Raw genomic sequence first — 19,357 nt, forward strand, 5'->3', positions numbered from 1 at the left:
AAAAAAAACACAAGAAGCATGCAGAGAACTCATTTCATGTTTTTGTGCTTTAGTAGAAAACAAAGCAGCTCAGAGGCAGACCATGCTGGGAAGAGACAGAGCTAAAAAAAATATAAGACCGCTCAGATCTGACCCTGAGCTGAGACAGAGCGCAGGTTAAACTCTGATAAAAGGTGGTTCTGGGATCAGTTCTCTACACACGCTTTGGGTTCTACTCTACAGTAAGTCGCTCTGGTACTGCAGGCTCTTCTGAGAGAACACGGGCTCTGCCTTGGTTCAGAGGAGGGTTGAGACACATGCTGAAGCGGCAGTTGAGTTACTTTCATCTTGAGTGCATGAGAGAGAAAGACAGAGAAGGACAGTGGGGGGGGGGGGGGGGGGGGGGGGGGGTGAGATGCTTTTTGTACAGCCAGTTTTCAAGGTTTCCAGAAGCAGGCACAGCCACAGCCACCTATCAGCCTGGCCCGAGTGCTGCTGATGCTACAGCCACGGGGGAGTGCATGCTAGCGTTACATGTGCCCCCCCCCACCTTCAAAGATATCACTCAAACTGAACATTTGTTTAAGCTGTTTGTCGCCTAAAGGCCTGTGTCCACATCGTGCCTTTTCCTGAGTCTTTTTTCAACCGATGCCAATATGAGGACATGACGTTGCTAGCGGCCGACTCCAGCTAAAAACTGCACCCAGCATCTTTTCTGAGCAGCCGCTAAGAAATATAAATATGGACACGTTTCAGGAAAAAGCACAGCTGGCGTCTCTGTAGAAAATGGAGAAGTTTGTTTTTGGCCGACGAACAATGGATGTTGCTGCCGGTGAGTGTAGAACTTTAATATGTACTGCATGTACTTTAATATGTACTGCATGTACTACATGTACTTTAATATGTACTGCATGTACTACATGTACTTTAATATGTACTACATGTACTTTAATATGTACTGCTTGTACTTTAATATCTACTGCATGTACTACATGTACTTTAATATGTACTACATGTACTACATGTACTTTAATATGTACTGCATGTACTTTAATATGTACTGCATGTACTTTAATATGTACTACATGTACTTTAATATGTACTGCATGAACTACATGTACTTTAATATGTACTGCATGTACTTTAATATGTACTACATGTACTGCATGTACTTTAATATGTACTGCATGTACTTTAATATGTACTACATGTACTTTAATATGTACTGTATGTACTTTAATATGTACTACATGTACTTTAATATGTGCTTGAATATGTACTACATGTACTTGAATATGTACTGCATGTACTTGAATATGTACTGCATGTATGAGTGTTGTACTTTTATCTCTGTATGCGGATCGTCCTCGTCGTTCTACGGCGGTCAGACTTTGTGGTGAAGCTCATTCGGACAAAGCCTGAGAGTAAGAATCTTCCAGTGGGTGTTCGTGGTGTAAAAACAATGTCAAACTAATATTTAGAAGCACAAGCGGATCATAAAATCCTATCAGGCGATTCTAGTCTGTCAGCGGTGAGACGTTGCTGGGAGCATGTTCTGTTTGAGCCTTTCTGACAGAAGGAGACGCTCTGTGGACACAGGCACTACAGAGACCACACTGTAGCAAAGAGACATTTCAAAGGGATACCCCTCTCTGGAAAAGCCTGGACTGGCTTTTATGCTTTATAAAAAGGTCTGAGATCAATTCAGTCATTTAGACGAACAAGGAGAAAGATAATAGAGAGATTACTTCATTAAAACTACCTTCTATCACTAAATGAGGGTTTGGATGGAGCTGCAGACTTCCCTCTCAGGGGGTAGTTATTAGTAAGGTCTGCCTGCAGCTGAGGGGACTTACAGGAGAGTTAAACATCAGGATTAATCTACACATGAGGTGAAGGTGAGAAGGACCTGACCACAGCAGGGAGGTTATCTGCAGAGCGACGCCCCTCACTGAGGAAGGCTGCTGCAGTGTGTTCGAGGAGGAGCACCTGCAGACTGTAACCCTGCAGCTCCTTCTTCTGCACTGTGACACTGTTTTATTCCATACATTCACTGCATCGTACGGCAAGGCTCTACTGGAGGGTTTCCCAGTTGTAAATTGAAACTTTGTTGCATTTCCAAGCAAGTAGTGACGATACCAGAAGACCAGAGGTGGAAGGAGTACTCATAAGCCGCGTTCACACCGCAGTACTTTCCGATATAGTTCCGAAATGTCGCGTTCACACCAAAAAGAGCCGGAAATAAAATTAGTTCAAGAGAACCTTTTTACCCCCTTTTCCGTCCCTGCTAGAGACTCTCATGCGGCTCTCTTGTGAGAAAAGAGCTATATTTCTGATTGGCTGGGCGGATTGCAAACCACGCCCCGTAAAACTCAAAAAAAGTGTTGTGAAGCCACAGTTTTATTATACTCGCATTAGCATTAGCATTATTAGCATTAGCCCAGCGCAGAAACGCAGAGAGACTAATTTATGGCAACACAAAAGAAAACATGGGAGCGGTGGAGATGAGGAGGTGTCAGCGTTCTGGCGATTTACTCAGAAGGCTTCAGTAGAAGCTGCTGGGAGTCCCAGCAGCTTCTACTGAAGCCAGTCCCCAACTCCGGGGACTTCCGGCAGGGGACTTCGGGTGGCAGTATACGCCGTGAAGTGGTTTGCGGCCTGCCAGTAAACCCAAAGCAGAAGAAGAAGAAGTGATGTCAGCGGCTTCATTTGCCTAATCCACCCCCAGGGACTTATTCCGGTGTGAACGCGATCTGTACTTAGTTCATGAGAACTAAAGAGTTCTGATGAACTAAGTTCTCATGAACCTTTGTGGGAAAAGTACTGCGGTGTGAAAGCGCCTATATATCCTTCACTTAAGTACAAGTAATAATACCCCTGTGTAGAAATACTCTGTTACAAATAAAACTCCTGCATTCATTGTTTTACTCAAGTGAGTGGCATCACTATTTTCGGGGGGGGGGGGATAAAACATATCCAAATGGAGTTGTAATTAATAAATGCATGACAGACTGGTAAGAGAGTTTTGTTACTTTATTATAACATGATTTCTGAATTCCCCCTCTGTATAATGTGGGCACATTATCTCTGCTGCTATCATACTGCAGCCCTATCTGTTCCCACAGTGGAGACCCTGTCCACTATCTCACACTCCTGTGACACTTCAACAAACTGGAGCATGGTTCAGCTAAAAGCCTTTCCTCTGTTTTCACCTAAAGAACCAGTGCATTGTGGGAGTTATGGTGGAGATAGTGATGGTTCCTACTGATGTCCAGTGGTCTCCAGTCAGTGTAACACATGTCTCTTTAGCTGATTCCTCCGCTTTCTTTGCTAAAAGTGGTGGTAGTACAAAAGCAAGTCTAGGTCAAACTTGTTGATGCTTAGCTTTTTAAGCCGGTTTTAATAACCCTGCCTCTCCTTTTTAAAAACGTGTTTTTAAACTTGTTTTTTAACCTGTTTATACATTTTGACTCTTGCAAATGGTTTACTTTATCTTTTTTTATTATGTACTGTAGCACTTTGAGGTTTGTTTCAAATGTAAAGTGCAATACAAATAAAATGTATTATTATTATTATTGATGAGATTAATTTTTTATCTTTTTTTTTTAAGCGTTAAGGTTTGCAGATTACTAGCCAGCATTGACAGCTCTAGTTAAAACAACTTCTCTCAGAGTGTTTGAATCAATAAGTGTCTGTTCAGAGCCTCACTGACAGCAGCAGCCTTGAGAGCTCGGTGTGAGCAGCGCCGCTCTGCAGGCGGGGGTCGGCAGTGGTCTACAGGAGATGTGGAGTTTACAATCAGAAGCAGCAGAGTGACACAGGAGAGGGGGGGTGGGGGGCATGCAGTTTCTGCTAGGTTCACTCCTCCAAACTACAGACTACAGGCTACAGGCTACAGGACGGGGGGAGCGGGGTCAAAAAGAACGATTAGAAAATGGATTCGACTTTCACCTTTTCCTTTATCGCATCAACCTGGAAAGGAAATTCAGAGAGGCAACTTAAGGAGGAAAAAAAAAACAAATGGAAGTCTGACAGAGAGAGCAGAGCAGACACACGGCTCGTCACTTAAAGGAAACACTAACAACGCCACTTTTTATACAAATGCAGACGTGAGATCCTTCTGGTACCGGGACTTTCACCTTGTTGATTACAACAGTGTAGTAAATCTAAAATACAGGGCGTGCAGTTTCAACACTTAAGAGATGTTCTACACAAAGTACACCGTATAATGCAAAGAAGAAGAACATTATTTACTGTGACTTTGCAAAGGATTCCTGGTTTCAACAAAACGCTGATATTACACATACATGTATGTGACCCGCTCTATCCAAATCAGTCGGAAGTCGCAACGGCTCATTTCAAAATAAACGTGGATTTGCGTAAAAAAAATTGGGGTGTTTAGTTTGATTTGAACTAAACAAAGTCTTGGCTTTCAGAATATGAAACTTTTATTTCAAAAAATCACACGACAAATACATTCTTTAAGCTTCTAAAGGGAAGACGACAGCTCTCACTCGCACTCTGCTGTTCCGCAGCGCCGCCCCCTTCCCTCCGCTGACATTATGAATGTAAGGTGGATAGTAATCATAGATAACACGGAAGGGTCCGTTACAGTTTGTTTTCATCGGATTTCAAATCAACAAAGTCTTGGCTTTCAGAATAATAAACTTATTTCGGCAAATTCAGATGATAAATAACTTTGAAGCTTGTGACCGCATAATTACAAGCGGAGAACGGAGTAACTAACACACACACACACACACACACACACACACACACACACACACACACACACACACACACACACACACACACACACACACACACACACACACACACACACACACACACACACACACACACACACACACACACACACACACACACACACACACACACACCAGGGAAGAGGTAACTTTAAAGGCCTTTTTCTCAAAATGATGACTCGGTGATAGTCATTATATAATGTGACATATTTTGCTTAATATTTGGAGAACAGCAACAATCCTGATATCATTAGAAAGCTAGGAATCTCCTTTTTCCAACTCAAAATGTGTCTTCGGGTCATTGCGACTGATTTTGATAGAGCGGGTCACATATGTTGGTCTGTTAAAATCCAACAACTTGGCACTTCAAGTTTGGCAAATAAATGCAACACTTTTAAATGTTCTCTCAGGTCTGTGGTCTGTTATGAAAGCAGTAGGTGCCAGGTAGCAGAGATAGATGTCAGCAGAAGCAGGTATGAATCTCCTCTGGAACACATTTGTATGGAAAAGCAGCTCGAATGGAAGAAAAACAAAAGAAGAAGGAGGAAGACAGACAGAGTGACAGAAGCACAGAGCATGAATGGAGGAAAGAACAGGCAGTACTGGAGGGGGGGCTTTATCCTTTAAACTGTCTGTGAGACACTGCCTTTAGATGAATAGTATTCACAAACATATAATGGCTACTGCTGTTGGATGGGCAAAGAAGCATATAAAGGAATTTAACTGAATATTCCATTTATGAACAGGAGGGATATTCGGTGGCTCTCCAAAGAGATGTACAGGTTTGCAAAGACAACACCTGACAGCAGGAACAAACCCATCATCGACCCTACTACTTCCACCTCAGGTATCTAGAACACTTCCCTCTCTGGTAAACCTTCCTACAGAGGCGTTACCTCTGGTGGACCCACCTTAGAGAGATACTCCCTCATGACCTGGATGAAGTATGGCATGGAGAAGTCCATGAGGTTGTGCCTCCAGGCCGTCTCCAGCACCACGTCGGGCCGCAGCAGGTCGTAGCAGGTGAACAAGCAGGCGGCGAAACACTCCTTCTTGTCCTCGTTCAGGAACCAGGCCAGCAGCTCCTCGGCCAGCTCGATGTCTTTGGACTCCGACGCGTACTGCATGGCGTCCTGTGGGGGGGGGGGGGGGCACAACAACAGCTCAATGAAACCACTTAAAGGTAGGGTAGGTAAGAATGGAGAAAACAGCTCGAGTGCGCTAGAATTTGAAAGTATGCAGCCGAAAAAAATCTGCCCCTTCCTTCAGACTTCCTTACAGAGCCCCTCCTCCAACACACACGGCACATGACCAATGAGGGCACGAGATAAGTTTGTGCACAGATGGAAGGCTGACAGGCAGGTAGGCCATCCAGTTATTTTAGCCGGGCCGGTTCAGATGATTGGTCGTGCTTTTTACAGTACTACGGCTTCCACAGATGAAGTTTTTTATATATTTATTGTCAAAGCATTTAATATATTCATTGTTATCGGGATGTTAAGAGCATTCCATGGATTATAACAAAAAGTGTTTCTGAAGTGAATTACCTACCTCACCTTTAAGGAGAGGTGAAACATCTGACGTTTGGGTATCATTGAAATGTGACCATGTGGTTTGTATAGGGTTGGGTAACGTTTGGATTTGAACAACTCTGGTTCCAATTTCAGTTTTGCTCTTAACACTAAAATAAGCTCACGTGCCTATTGCACAGAAAAAAAAGTCTTTATAAAAACATGTACTTGATATTCACATTCAAAACTTCAAATTTAGTCTTACCCGGGATGGGGATATAGGATTTGGTTCTTTCTCAGAACCCGAGTTTTCGTTCCCAACCCTAGGCTTATATAACTTTGAAGCGTTTATACTGAAAGTTATAATTTGTTTTGAATGTACCTTGTAGAGCTTGTCCTTCTTGCAGAGCTCGACGCTCTGTTTCCAGCGGTTGTTGCCCTTGAACAGGTAAGCTGCGATCCTCCTGAACTCGATCAGATCGTGCTTCTCCAGGCCCTGAGCCAGCGAAATGTTGTCGAAGTTGTCGTAGGCATCGATGGAAGTACGCACGGCCTGGTGAGAGGGAGAGGGGATAATAGATTTAAAAACTGATCTGAACTTATCGAGTACACCGTGCTAGAAGTTAACCTTTTCCTCACCTCAACCAAAATAAAACAATGTCCCAAACAGATTATCATACAATCAGTATTATTTCATACCGCATAGTCTTCCTCGATGATGAAGAGGTTGTTGAGTGCCTCATTGACTGATTTGTTGTTGTGAGTCTGGACTGACCTCAGGTAAGGTTTAACCAGAGGCAGCTGTTTCACCTGAAGAACCAGAAATAGAAATCATGAATAAAGTATCCTATTAAAAGCTTCTCTTGCATCACATATCATTTTGTAAAAACACGGCTCTATGAGTTTTAAGAAAGCAGTGATGTTCGAGACCTTGCTGAAGTTGTTGACGGCGCGTGAGTGGTCCAGCCGAGGAGAGAGGACGATGAGCAGGTCGTTCAGCAACAACGGTTTGAACTCCAGATAAAACTGAACAGCCTTGTAGTACAGCTCCACGTTGGCCACCTACAATCAGAAACACACATACAATTCCTATTCGACACCCATTAAGGAAGATAGAAGGATGGTAGAGTGTCACTGTTGTTAATAAAAAGACTGGGACTGCCCCCTGATAGCATTGTTTTTATTATACCTTGGTGACAATGTCTTTGAACTGGCCCTCCTTCCAGGCGTCAGCTGGGTGGCTCATCATGGTGATGATGGCGTTGTCGTATTCCTCGTACTTGTCGTAGAGGAACACCAGCTCCCCCCAGAGGTGGGCCTGCTCTGCTGCCCTGAGGACCTGACACACACACACACACACACACACAGGTTAGCTTGTTAGATAGACAGCTATTGTTCGCTGGCTAAACAGCACAGTGACAGGTTCATTGAGTTGGGTCTCTTTTTATAAATGTGAACTAGGAGTGCAACAACTAATCAACTTAATCGATTCAAATCGATGACCAAATGAGTTGCCAACTGATTCAGTCGTCGATTCGTTGGTGACGTCATCACATGTGTTTTACGCACCGTTAAACTCCAACGCTATCGGTCTTTTTATCGGTACTGGAGACATTTAAAACATTATGTCATATGTATTATTGCTACATAAACATTATATCGCAGTCTTAGTGTCGCCAACTCGTTTCTAATATGCAATAAGACTATAAAATGTGTCTATGATGTATTTTCGATCTTTCCAATCAAGACGAGATCTCTCTCTCTCTCCCCCGTCTGTGTGCGAGGGGGCGGGGCAGTTTACACACATGCAGCTGCTACATGCATGCAACACACACACACGCGGCTTCTACATGCATGCAACACACACACGGCGGAGGTGGCGGAGAGAAGCGCTCCAAGGTGTGGTTACACTTTACCCGAGCAATTTGTCGAAACAACTTTCTAAAGTGCTCCACATTCAGACGGAGGAATGCACCGGGCTCGTCTGTCTTTCTAGCAGCTCTGTAGCCCCATCCACGAGTAACGTTTCCACGTCAGGTGTTGTGTATGCTAGCAGCAACACACGGAGTTAACTACATTATACAAACATGGGTTAATGATTAGAGGTAACTGAGTTATTTAGTTTGTTAAAGTTTCGGCTATTCTGTTTGCATTCCTGTCATCAGATTATTTAATACGATTTGTTAAAACATTGTTGTTTCTTTTGATGTGAAATATTATTTATTTAATTTAAATAAAAATCAATGTTAATTTTGTCCACAATTTGTTTAGTTAGTTTACCTTATTTTTTTTCAAAAGAACCGTTAAGAGTACCGTTAAAGGACCGGATCGATAAGCGGTATCGATAAAAGTAGTAATAATCGATTCATCGTTTCATGAATGGATTATCAAATGAGTCGTTTGTTGCAGCCCTAATGTGAACACTGTGGACCTTCGTCTCCCCTTTGGCAGTGAGGGTTATTATAAACTGTTGACACTGGCTTTAGTTTACAGATGTGTCTCTGGCTCCTCTTGCCTACCTTTGGGATGTTGACACGGGACCAGAAGAGCTCCAGGTGCTCCCTCATCTTCTGCGGTTTGAATTTGGAGTAGAGGATGGCGAGCTCGGTGAACATCCCCATGTGAGCGCGCTCCAGCCCCAGGGCGGCCTCCAGCATGGTGATCAGCTCCTCGAAGTACCCGCGGTCCTGCAGGGAACACACGCACTCAATGACACTAATCATGACCCATTTAGAGTAATCATAGAGACAAAGTAAACAACGTAAGTCCCTCAGAGATTAGCTGGTCTAAATATCAGAATCTGAATTTCTTTATTCGTCCCTCAGAGGGGAAATCGACATAGTTACAGCAGAGAGACAGTGCAGCAGGGCTGCTCGATTATGGCAAAAATCATAATCACGATTATTTTGGTCAATAACTGATATCACGATTATTAAAAAACGATTATCCATTTACTTTGAAAACATCCATTTGTTGCAAAAGAAATGTGAACAGTGTGTTTTTAACAGTTGATGAACTTTAAGTATAATTCAACACAAAAAAAACACAAACCCCCCCCCCCCCAAAAAATAATAATCGTTTTATTTCGATTACATTATTTTCGTAATCGTTGCAAGCCAAAATCGTAATCGAGATTAAAATACGATCCATTGCACAGCCCTACGGTACAGTATAAAACAGCATTAAGGAAGCACACAATAATAAAATAAGCAGCAGCTTCTCACACAGAGGAGACACGGTCCAAGTTCCATTACTTAATATACCGATGGCAGTTAATCGGGCAAACGTTTGCCGATGCATCGGGGCTTCTCTAAGCAGGGTTACCCCGGTTACCTGGTAGTAGTTAATGAGTTCCTCCAGTTCGTCAGCATGGACGACAATATGCAGGCCGCACATCTGAGCGAGGCGGAACTCCTTTCCTTCTACACACGCAAAACACACCTGCAGGAGAAGAGGATCACATGTGTTTATGATAGACCAGTGGACAGTACACAGCTCACAGTACTTTGCCGACACTATAGGAAGGCTTCATGTCTCGTTTAAACAAATACATCCTCTTTTATGTAAGGGATCATGTGCAGCACGCGGTCATTATGGGGAAAAGAACCCCGACAGGCTGATCAGGAGCCCGACTCGAAGCGGAGGGATCTAGATCGCTGCACATTATCCCGCTTATTACACGGCCACATTCTCAACAAAGTAACGACGTGACTCCCAATATTAATTGAAATGCTTTTATGGATTTAGAAAATGATTTTATTGATTTAAAAAATAGTTGTATTGATTTAAATTGACATGCATCCGCTAAGAAAAATAGTCCATTGTTACCGTTTGAACTAACGTAGCAACGGCAGGAACTGCTTCGATAGTGTTTTTGCGGACCTCTTTGATTACAGATTTGAAAACATCGTTGCTTGCTTTAAAAGTAGCACAATTCATTATTTCAAACCTTTGGAAGTATCTAGATATCCCTGCCCTAATGCAGAAGTAACTGCACACTGAATATGTGTTGCCGTTTGATGTCTATGTCTGGACCGCTGCGTAAAAAGGAGGGTTTCTGCCCGTTACTTCTCCGGTGTTTTCTAGTAGCTCTTGTCTTGTCAGTTAGAAAAGCAAACGGCATGCAGTTTGCTTTTCGGCCAAACTGTATACAGTTAAATCCAACGGACTTGTTTGTGCAGATGTGAGCGTCCTTAACAACGGTCAATAAGTCCTTGACAGCGGTCTGTCTGTTCTGGATTGACCAATCAGAATCGAGTATTCAACTAAACCATGTAATAAATTGTGATAAGGGCTAGGCCTATATTTATTTGTCTTTATTGTGATATTTACCTTCCTGGAGATATAAAAAAAACCTATATCGCAATAGAAAGTCTTGTTCACAGCCCAACATTGAAGACTTAAAAATAAAGCTCCCTCACCTCCTTCCAGGTGCGGGTGCTGTTGGCCTTGCGGGCTCCGTCCACGGCCGCCTGGTACTCCCCGAGGTGCACCAGAGTGGAGGCCAGACGGCCGAAGTTAGAGACGTTGTTGTAGAGCAGTTTGGCTGCGTCGTACATCTTATCATCATAGCAACGGTCACCCACCTGTAGAGAAGAGTACCAAAAAGCACAATCAGCAAAGTAGCAAACTGTAGAAAGAAATGGTGAGATTGTGAGATTGAGAGTGTGTGGAGACGTACTTGCTGAATGTGAGCGTTATTCGGTCCGTTGATGAACTCCTCGAGCTCAGCCAGGCGGTTTGTTTTGGCCAGAGCGAAGATCAGCTCCGTCTCAACGTACGACTCGCGGGCCTTCTTACGGGCCATCTGCAGGAACTTCACCAGGTCCTCCCAGTTTCCTGAAGACAGGATCAACATCAGCTTCAGGACAACATCTATCTAAAGCATATTTACTAGGGCTGTACCCAAAGCTCAAAGCTTCCTTGATAACTTTGATGTCCTTTTGAGGGTGCTTAGAAAGATTACGTTACTCTAATAGTACTATTTGTAGAATTCCAGGGGTTGACATATCACATTTGTAGCTTCATTTCAAAATTTCAATATTTAAATAGAAGCTTTAGACGTACACAATGACTGTCAGTGCAGCCCGCCCCTTATACTTAATAATGTAGCGTCTCCTTTAAATGGATAGCCAAAGTTCCTCTTACCGCTTTGTGCAGCAGCTTGTCCCACCTCCATGTACGCAGAGGGGTCGTCAGCCTTGATGTACGAGTCGATGGCTTCCTTCACCAGGCCCTTCTGAAGCTGGGCCTTCGCCAGTTGACTCCACACCGGCGGCTCGTTGCAGCGCTCCGCAAACTCATAGGCTCGGTCCAGGTTACCAATGTGCTCAATGAGAACCTGGACAACCGCAAAACATATTTAGGGTGCGGTCAAATTGTCACCGCAAAGAAAACACACAGCTACCTTGCACATCAGTCATTTATAATAAGAGCTGTTAGAATTCACTAGATGAAAGGAAATGAGCTTCTGTTTTCCTTTATCATCTCCTTAAGGATACACTGATCCACACACTGTATGAAAGTATTTGTGTTCATTAGTAATCCACTGACCTGCACAGCAGAGGTGTTGACATCAAACTTTTTGAAAATAGCGAAGGCCTCCTCAAACAGCTCGTTGCTGATGGCGATGTTGGCGATGTCCGGGGCGTCGTAGTTGTCCAGGCGGTTGATGTACTCCATCACACGAGTACGGTCGGCTTTAATGGCTGTCAGGATCAGCAGGTTCTGCAGGTTTCTGAAAAACAGGACGTTTTCAGTGAGGGTCTTATTTTCTGCTTTACATAAAGGTGGGGTAGGTAAGTTTGAGAAACCGGCTCGAGATACACTTTTTGTTATATTCCATGGAATGCTCTTAACATCCCGATAGCAATGAATATCTGAAGTGCTTTGACAAAAAATCCATAAAAAAATGTCATCTCTGGAAGCCGTGGCGCTGTAAAAAGCACGACCAATCATCTGAGCCGGCCCGGCTAAAATAACTGGATGGCCTACCTGCCTGTCAGCCTTCCATCTGTGCACAAACTTATCTCGTGCCCTCATTGGTCATGTGTGCGTTCTTGTGTGTTGGAGGAGGGGCTCTGTAAGGAAGTGGCAGATTTTTTCCGGCTGTGTATTTTCAAATTCTAGCGCACTCGAGCTGGTTTCTCCATTCTTACCTACCCCACCTTTAATAATGTTTTATTTGTGTCTTTGCTTTAACAGTGTAAATGTCCCTCTGTGGGATGAATAAAGGATTCCTGCTCGTCTCACCTGTGCTCACTGAAGACAGAGTTATCCAGGACGATCTTCTCCAGCAGCTCAATGAGCTCGTTGGGGAGGTCTGCGGTCATGAAGGCTTTGACTGTGACGGACACCTCCTCCGGGTCCTGGGTCTCAGACAAGGCCGTCTGCACCACCTGCAGCAAAGAGGGGCATTTGGTGTTGTAAGTACATATGAACAAGTCTATAACATGCATAAAAAGACAAGGGACGCAAATTGTGTAATGGTTTCAATATGAAAGCTAACTCTGACCTGGTCGATGAGCGGTCTCCGGTAGTTGTTGGTCTCCAGCAGGACGCTCGCCCACAGCTCAGCATCTTTACGACGCACCAGGTAGCGGGACAGACTCTTGAACAGCGAGTTCTCATTGCACACCTGAAGAAATACAAGACACACAAAAACTGTTAATATCACAGGCAACAGTTCAGACATGTCTTAGAGCTAATAAATGAACATTAAAACAACGACAAAAGTAACCATTCATTAACAAAAAGTGCAAAACAACATGCAAACTATTGCATTCGTCATGTGGCTTGATGAGCACAGAGGAATGGAATTAGTGCCCGTGTCCACATAGCGCCTTTCACGAGGCAAATGTTTCAATTGATTCAGGAGACATGCCGTCAAATGCGACCATCTCAAGAAAGAACATTTGTATTTTCTGAGACATGAACTATCATAACAAAGACAAGAAGCCAGTTTGTGGGAAGATGGGCCAGGCTGTGTGTTGCTGCGGGTGAGTGAAGATCTTTAATATGTACGACATGTACTTTAATATGTACAACATGTACTTTAATATGTGCAACATGTACTTTAATATGTGCAACATGTACTTTAATATGTACGACATGTACTTTAATATGTACACCATGTAGGAGTGTGGTACTTTTATCTCCGTACGCGGATCTTACTCAGTCTACGGTGGTCAGACGGAGCGGTAAAACTCAGTCAGACAAAGTGGGAGAGAAGCATCTTCCAGTGTTCATGGTGAAAAAACAACGTCAAACTAATATATAGTTGGACTAACAGATAATAAAATGCCAGGGGGCGAAACTAGTCTTTCATCCACATCAGTGATACTTTGTCAAGATATTGTTGACATAGAAACAAGTTTAATAGAATTAGGGATGCTCCGATCGCCAATTTTGGGGCCGATCGCCGATCCGATCGAGTGGGCGGGGCCTATGGGGATCTTCCATTTAAAGTGATGTTTAAAACTCAGTTCATGGAGCTCATTCACTGGCGCTTCCACAAACAACAACTAACATAATTATTACATTCAAATGAAGTACATTATTCAAGTTTACATTAACTTTGGAAAATAACATGGGAGAAATGAGCGGAAGCGCTCTCTTTTCCTCTCTCCCCATCTCTCTCTCTCCTGACAGCCCTTCAGTATCTCATGCATCTCGCTGACCCGACAGTGAAGAATACATATGTGTATAACTAGTTTAGCTTGTCACAGAGGTAGATAAAATAGCTAAGTGTGTTAGGTCTAACTCTTAGTGTGTGTTTCGCTCCGCTCACCGGTCCGTCACAGCGAGCGGAGCTGCAGGATTTCTGCTTCACACACGTTGCATACCGCTATTTTATTGTCATTTCGGACACGTTAAAATACTGCCAGACTGGTGAAGCCATTTTGGCGAGCTTGTTTTGCCGCGCACAGAGAAAAGTGTCATGTATTTTTTACGTCATGTGATTGGCTCTCCTGATCGGCCTTTATAGAGAGCTCCGATCGATCGGCAGGGAGTGAATATCGGCCGATATCGATCGACGGACGATCGGTCGGAGCATCCCTAAATAGAAGTATGATTTGGCGTTAGACTCACATGAATCAGCTCCTGGTCACACTGTCCTCTCTCGTAGGCCACACAGGCCAGGTGGGGGTCTCTCTTCTCGCAGTATTTGCCCACTACGCGGCTGTCGTAGAAGGGGTTCTCCCTCAGGAAGCGCTCGGGGTTGTTGTTGCTGTCGATGTAGATCTTGGCCAGGGCGTTGTGGGTGGCGGGTTCCTCGCAACCTTCATGAATGCGAGCTTCTAACCACGGCAGCAGCAGCTTCAGTCTGGAGGAAGATGCAGTCAGTAATAGGGATGCCAGCGATTATTCGATTATTCGTTACAGTCTCAATAATCGAAAATTCTTTTTTTAAATTCGATTTTATTTATATATATTTTTTTAATTATTATTTATGTTTTTCATTTTTTTCCTGGCTTAGTTTCAACCAAAATATAGACTAATGCTAATAATAGCAAGCGGCGGCGGCGGTTAATAATCGATTAATATTCGCCAGGGCGGTCCGATTTTCAAATTTGATCATGGTCAGTTTCTGGCATCAGAACAGCAACAGAAATACATGTGCTGCCTCATGACTTTATTCACCTCATGTTTTCCCTGCTCTAGGGCGCTACCGCATCGTCTTATTTTAACTTGGTACTTCCGGTTAGCTGCTAGTGCTAACCAGGAAGAACCAAGCCCCCATGAAGTGCGCTGGACTCTGAGGAAAATATTCGTTGTGGCCAAACGGCGGTACTACACTTCCGTATTAGTCGCTGGGCCCGGAAATACTTTTTCCCATTGACTAACATTGGGAAAGAGACGTCTGTAAATCGTTGGATAATTTTTTTTAAACTAAATAAACTACCCAGTAAGAACATTTGTATAGCCCTTATTAAAAACATTTGCTCCTCAAGTTGTAAAATGTGCTAATAACGTTATTCTGAGAGTTATTTTCCTCGGCATTATGAACGCAGATCTAACCCACGGGACCGCGCCGCCCGGCACATTCATGTGACGTGTTCAGTACCTTTACCCATGGATGCACAATAAGAGCGGATTATATGATTATATGAATACTTTTGTGACGTTTTGCTCTCTCAAAAGTTGGGCCATTTTGTCTTCATGCGCCAATGAGCAACTCTCATAGGAATGAACGAGGCCCCGCCTCCCTTGCTGTATCCAGTTCTTATTATACATCCATAGGAAGAACTGACACATGCAAGTAAACCAAAAGTGGGAAAGGGGTGGGGCTACTTAAGGTGAATAGAGCAAAGTGTTAAATGATTTCCCTCTTTTCTTACCGATTTCTCTTCTCTACTTCAGCCACCAGCTCATCGGTGGAGAACTGCCCTCTGACCACCAAGATCAGGTTCTTAATCACATCCTCAGCACAGTCCACATCCAGCAAACCCCCGATGACGACTGGCAGACGGCTTGGGTTAACCTTGAATAAATTATCATAAAGTTACAAACATATTCAAAGAAAAATGCAGAACTAAAGTCTATTTCAGCGGCTGTCCAATGTCTGAAGCAGTCCTCGTATCAGTGACTATAAAACGTATAGGCTATGAAGCCGTAATGTACCTTCTGCACGTAGATCTCGATGTATTTCTGCAGGGTGTTGCGGTACAGGTACAGAACCAGGTCGTGGACAAAGTCAAAGCGGTCGCACACGATGATCAGAGGCAGCTGGTCAGTCAGCTTGGCTTCCTGCAGAGAAACATAACAGATGAGAGGTGACAAAAACATGCTCTGTCTGGATTCATTAGTGGGAGAAAGGTTAGATGTTATAAATAGGGCTGCCCCCAAAAGTCAATTTAACATTAGCCGCAAGTAATGCAAGAAGGCTTTTTTGCCAACGCACATATTTTTTCCATTTTCTGCCTATTATTTGTTTGTTGTATTTATTCACATTTTTTAAATAAACGGTAATGTATATTTTCACTTTAGTTTTGCAAAATTGCTCATGTTATTTTGTTGATATTACAATTTAGTTACGCATTCACAAGTTGTGTGTGTCCTTGCTGCTTGTTCTGACACACATTAAGAATCATTACCAGCGCTTCTGACGTTAATATTGTGTACATTTTACATTTATATTTTAAAGGTCACCCATCATGTTATGTTTAGGCAAAAGCATAGGTCTCGGATATATACAAATATATAAAAAATATGTCTATGAAGTGTTTTGCTCAAAATACCAAACAGATCACCCATTCTAGCCATGCCTCATATCCCTCTATTTCACTTCCTGTTTCAAAAGTGCTGATTCGGGGTATAAAGCTTTAAAAAAAAAAAAGACATTTGTTTGTTTCTGATAGCAAAGTTTCTGATTGGGCCCTGGGTCCACATTTCCCATATTACGTCATATCGGACGCAAATCTGCATCAGCTCCGTTGAAGCCCCGTTTTTAGAGATTTGGGTACGGAGGAAAAGAGAAAGGGTTTTATTTGCTGACGCTGCGTGAGTTCCCCGACGCACCAGGGAAACATCTTTATGTATAAAAGACATCAAAAAGTGCATTTTGCATAGGTCCTCTTTAAAGTCTCATTCTTACAGTTTTATAATCCAACGTCCTCCAATGTTACTCATAACATTTGTTCTCAGCCCTGGAATCATCATCATAACCATAAACGTGTGATGACTAGTTGATTAATTGCTCTGAATTTACGACTACTTTTCAATTTTAAAAAATCCTTAGTCGAGGGAAGGCTTAGTTATAAAGAAATGTTTTTTCTGCACTGGTTCGTTTCTGACCTTGAGGAAGTTCTTCACGCGTTCGGGGTCGTAGCAGTTGCTCTCTCTGCAGATTCTCTCCACCTCTTTGATCTGGCCCGTCTTGCAGGCGGCCTGGATGTATTTGAAGTGGACCTCTGGATCCTGGCTGAAGTTCACAATGGACCCCAAGAAGTAAAACAAACCTGAAGACAAAAAAAGGAACACAAACTGAGTGCAACCATCTTTTAAAACATAGTGTTTTCTCTAAATGGACATGCTTTATTGCTTGTTTACCTTCAAAGCTCTTGAAGGACTCGAACAGCTCAGTGAGGGACTGGGTGGAGAGCTGCTCGTGGTACTTGGAGGCGACCTGGACGCAGATCTGCAGGTTCTGGCGGATGTTTGCAGACAGCATGGCCCTCAAACACTCCAGAGAGTCCTCCACTGACAGTGAGCCAAAGAAATTCACCAACCACTGCAGAGGCGAAGAGGAAACATTGAGGAATACAGGGAACAAAATAACAGTCCCATTTGAGTATTTTCCCTTGGGCTGCGTTGTACCTCTGGGTTGAGAAGGTGTGTGTGCACCACAGCGCGCTTAATATCATACAGGTCGGTGTAATGCTCCAGCGCCCTCTGCAGGAGACCGGCCTTCTCACACAGCTGAGCCACATGAGCGCGGTCGTAGTGGGTGAACATCTGATTGCCCAGGATGGCGTCTGCAACCTGCAAGACCGGACACAGGGACAAAACAAATTCAACACTGTCTGAAGGTATGTCTGAGACAGCACACTTTGCACAAAGGAAATGCAACGAGAATAGATCTGGATAAATGGCAGTCATCAATTTGTAACTCAGCAATATGGTAATGTTGGCATGTATGATCAGCTGAGCTAAATTCAGTTAGTTTCTGTACCTGTGGAGCGTGCACCAGATTCATTTCCAGCAGGCGTGTCTGCAGGGGTCCCTCCATGGGTCTGTTGTTCTTCAGGGCATCGAGTAGGAAGGATGTGCACTGCTGGATCAGGTTGTACTCCATGAACACATCAACGATCTGGAACAGAGAGAAATACACAATAATAATCATTAATGTCTCAAAAAGACTACATATTTTCAGCCCTATTCTGCTTTATTCATGTAGTGTGTTGTATAGGTTTCCTCCAGTTTCTCTCCCACTTATTCCCATGTTTGCCAATATGATGAGATGTAGGTGCTTGTGTTATGAATTCATGGTGAAAACGCAGGGACGCAGGAAGTCAGTCAGAGCTGGGGGTGCGCGGGGATTACACACACACGAAATGCAGCAGGTTTTTTTCTAATCAGAAGACGATTTATTGTTGATTGAGACGCAGCCGGGTAGCAATAACAACGCACCGGATTGTATAACAATAACAGATTCAAAGTTAACAGAGATTAAACAGAATAAAACGGAATAGGCCTACATGAATAATCATAGGTTTCTAAGAGTGACAATTTACACATTTGCAAATTTTTGTGAATTCGGCTGTGCGATATGCTAGAAAAGCGCTAAATGAACGTATTTATTTATTTTATTTAAGTGAACACAGAGCAACCATCCAAAAATATTAATAACGAGTAACTCTGAACTTCTCTCTCTCTCTCTCTCTCACTCTCTCTGACTCTCTCTCTCTCTCTCTCACTCTCTCTCACTCTTTCTGACTCTCTTCGCACGCACACAGCATAGGCTACAGAACACCGAAGGTGGTCTTGTGCTCAGGGGAGGTGGAAATAAGTCACAGTCTGTGCAGTCATTTGTTCCTTAGCAACAGCTTGTGAGAGCAGCGCATTCATTGGTGTTCGTTTTAACGTTTGTTGACAGCCTCCGTTGATGGTCCATGCGAAAACGTTTTTGTTTTTTTTACCTGTGTAATGTCAGCAAGCGGTTCCTCGTCCTGGACCAGCATCTGGGAGAACTGCAGGCCCTGCTCTGGGCTGATGCGCATGACGTTCCTCAGCAAGAAGATCCAGTCTGGAGTGTAGCCCACCTACAGGAACAACAACAGCTTTAAACTACATATCCATACCACTGAGGTTCGCCATTTTACGGAGACATGTGAACTGCTCTATCAAAATCACTCAGATATCCCAACGGCTAGATAATCATGAATTTATGTTTTGGTTATTTTGTTGTTTTGGTTGATTTAAAAAAAATTCTTGGCTTTAAAAATATCCAAATATTGTTGGCACATCCAGAAGATACATTCGGCGTTGAAGCGTGTAAAGGAATATTTGCAGGACAAACACAATAAGGATATTATTGGAAAGCTAAGAATATAGTGTTTCCAACGGTCTGTGTAACTCTAGATGTGTTTCGTGGTCGAT

At 43.4% G+C, this 19,357-nt stretch overlaps 1 protein-coding gene across 2 annotated transcripts in view; it reads right to left on the minus strand.

Annotated features, from left to right (window-relative positions):
- Window positions 1–17: 17 nt before the first annotated feature.
- The window catches only part of LOC307036004 (clathrin heavy chain 1), a 32,269-nt gene continuing 12,929 nt past the window's right edge, over window positions 18–19,357 (minus strand). Inside the window, exons 10-32 of one of the 2 annotated variants that reach the window (XM_079675933.1) lie at window positions 18,898–19,020; window positions 17,931–18,068; window positions 17,576–17,740; window positions 17,309–17,489; window positions 17,054–17,217; window positions 15,881–16,006; window positions 15,598–15,740; window positions 14,348–14,582; window positions 12,771–12,893; window positions 12,509–12,654; window positions 11,810–11,993; window positions 11,405–11,597; window positions 10,938–11,095; window positions 10,678–10,842; window positions 9,590–9,697; window positions 8,776–8,943; window positions 7,446–7,595; window positions 7,187–7,318; window positions 6,956–7,066; window positions 6,639–6,809; window positions 5,657–5,878; window positions 3,931–3,951; window positions 18–326 (exon numbers count right to left, since the gene is read on the minus strand). In XM_079675933.1, the coding sequence (XP_079532059.1) occupies window positions 186–326; window positions 3,931–3,951; window positions 5,657–5,878; window positions 6,639–6,809; window positions 6,956–7,066; window positions 7,187–7,318; window positions 7,446–7,595; window positions 8,776–8,943; window positions 9,590–9,697; window positions 10,678–10,842; window positions 10,938–11,095; window positions 11,405–11,597; window positions 11,810–11,993; window positions 12,509–12,654; window positions 12,771–12,893; window positions 14,348–14,582; window positions 15,598–15,740; window positions 15,881–16,006; window positions 17,054–17,217; window positions 17,309–17,489; window positions 17,576–17,740; window positions 17,931–18,068; window positions 18,898–19,020 (3,468 nt within the window). In that variant the 3' untranslated portion in view covers window positions 18–185. Of the gene's footprint in view, window positions 327–3,517; window positions 3,952–5,656; window positions 5,879–6,638; window positions 6,810–6,955; window positions 7,067–7,186; window positions 7,319–7,445; window positions 7,596–8,775; window positions 8,944–9,589; window positions 9,698–10,677; window positions 10,843–10,937; window positions 11,096–11,404; window positions 11,598–11,809; window positions 11,994–12,508; window positions 12,655–12,770; window positions 12,894–14,347; window positions 14,583–15,597; window positions 15,741–15,880; window positions 16,007–17,053; window positions 17,218–17,308; window positions 17,490–17,575; window positions 17,741–17,930; window positions 18,069–18,897; window positions 19,021–19,357 lie in introns of those variants that run through there. The other variant, XM_079675934.1, reaches the window with a different exon arrangement.

This window comes from Notothenia rossii, assembly GCF_949606895.1.
Source record: "Notothenia rossii genome assembly, chromosome: 4".
NCBI lineage: Eukaryota > Metazoa > Chordata > Actinopteri > Perciformes > Nototheniidae > Notothenia > Notothenia rossii.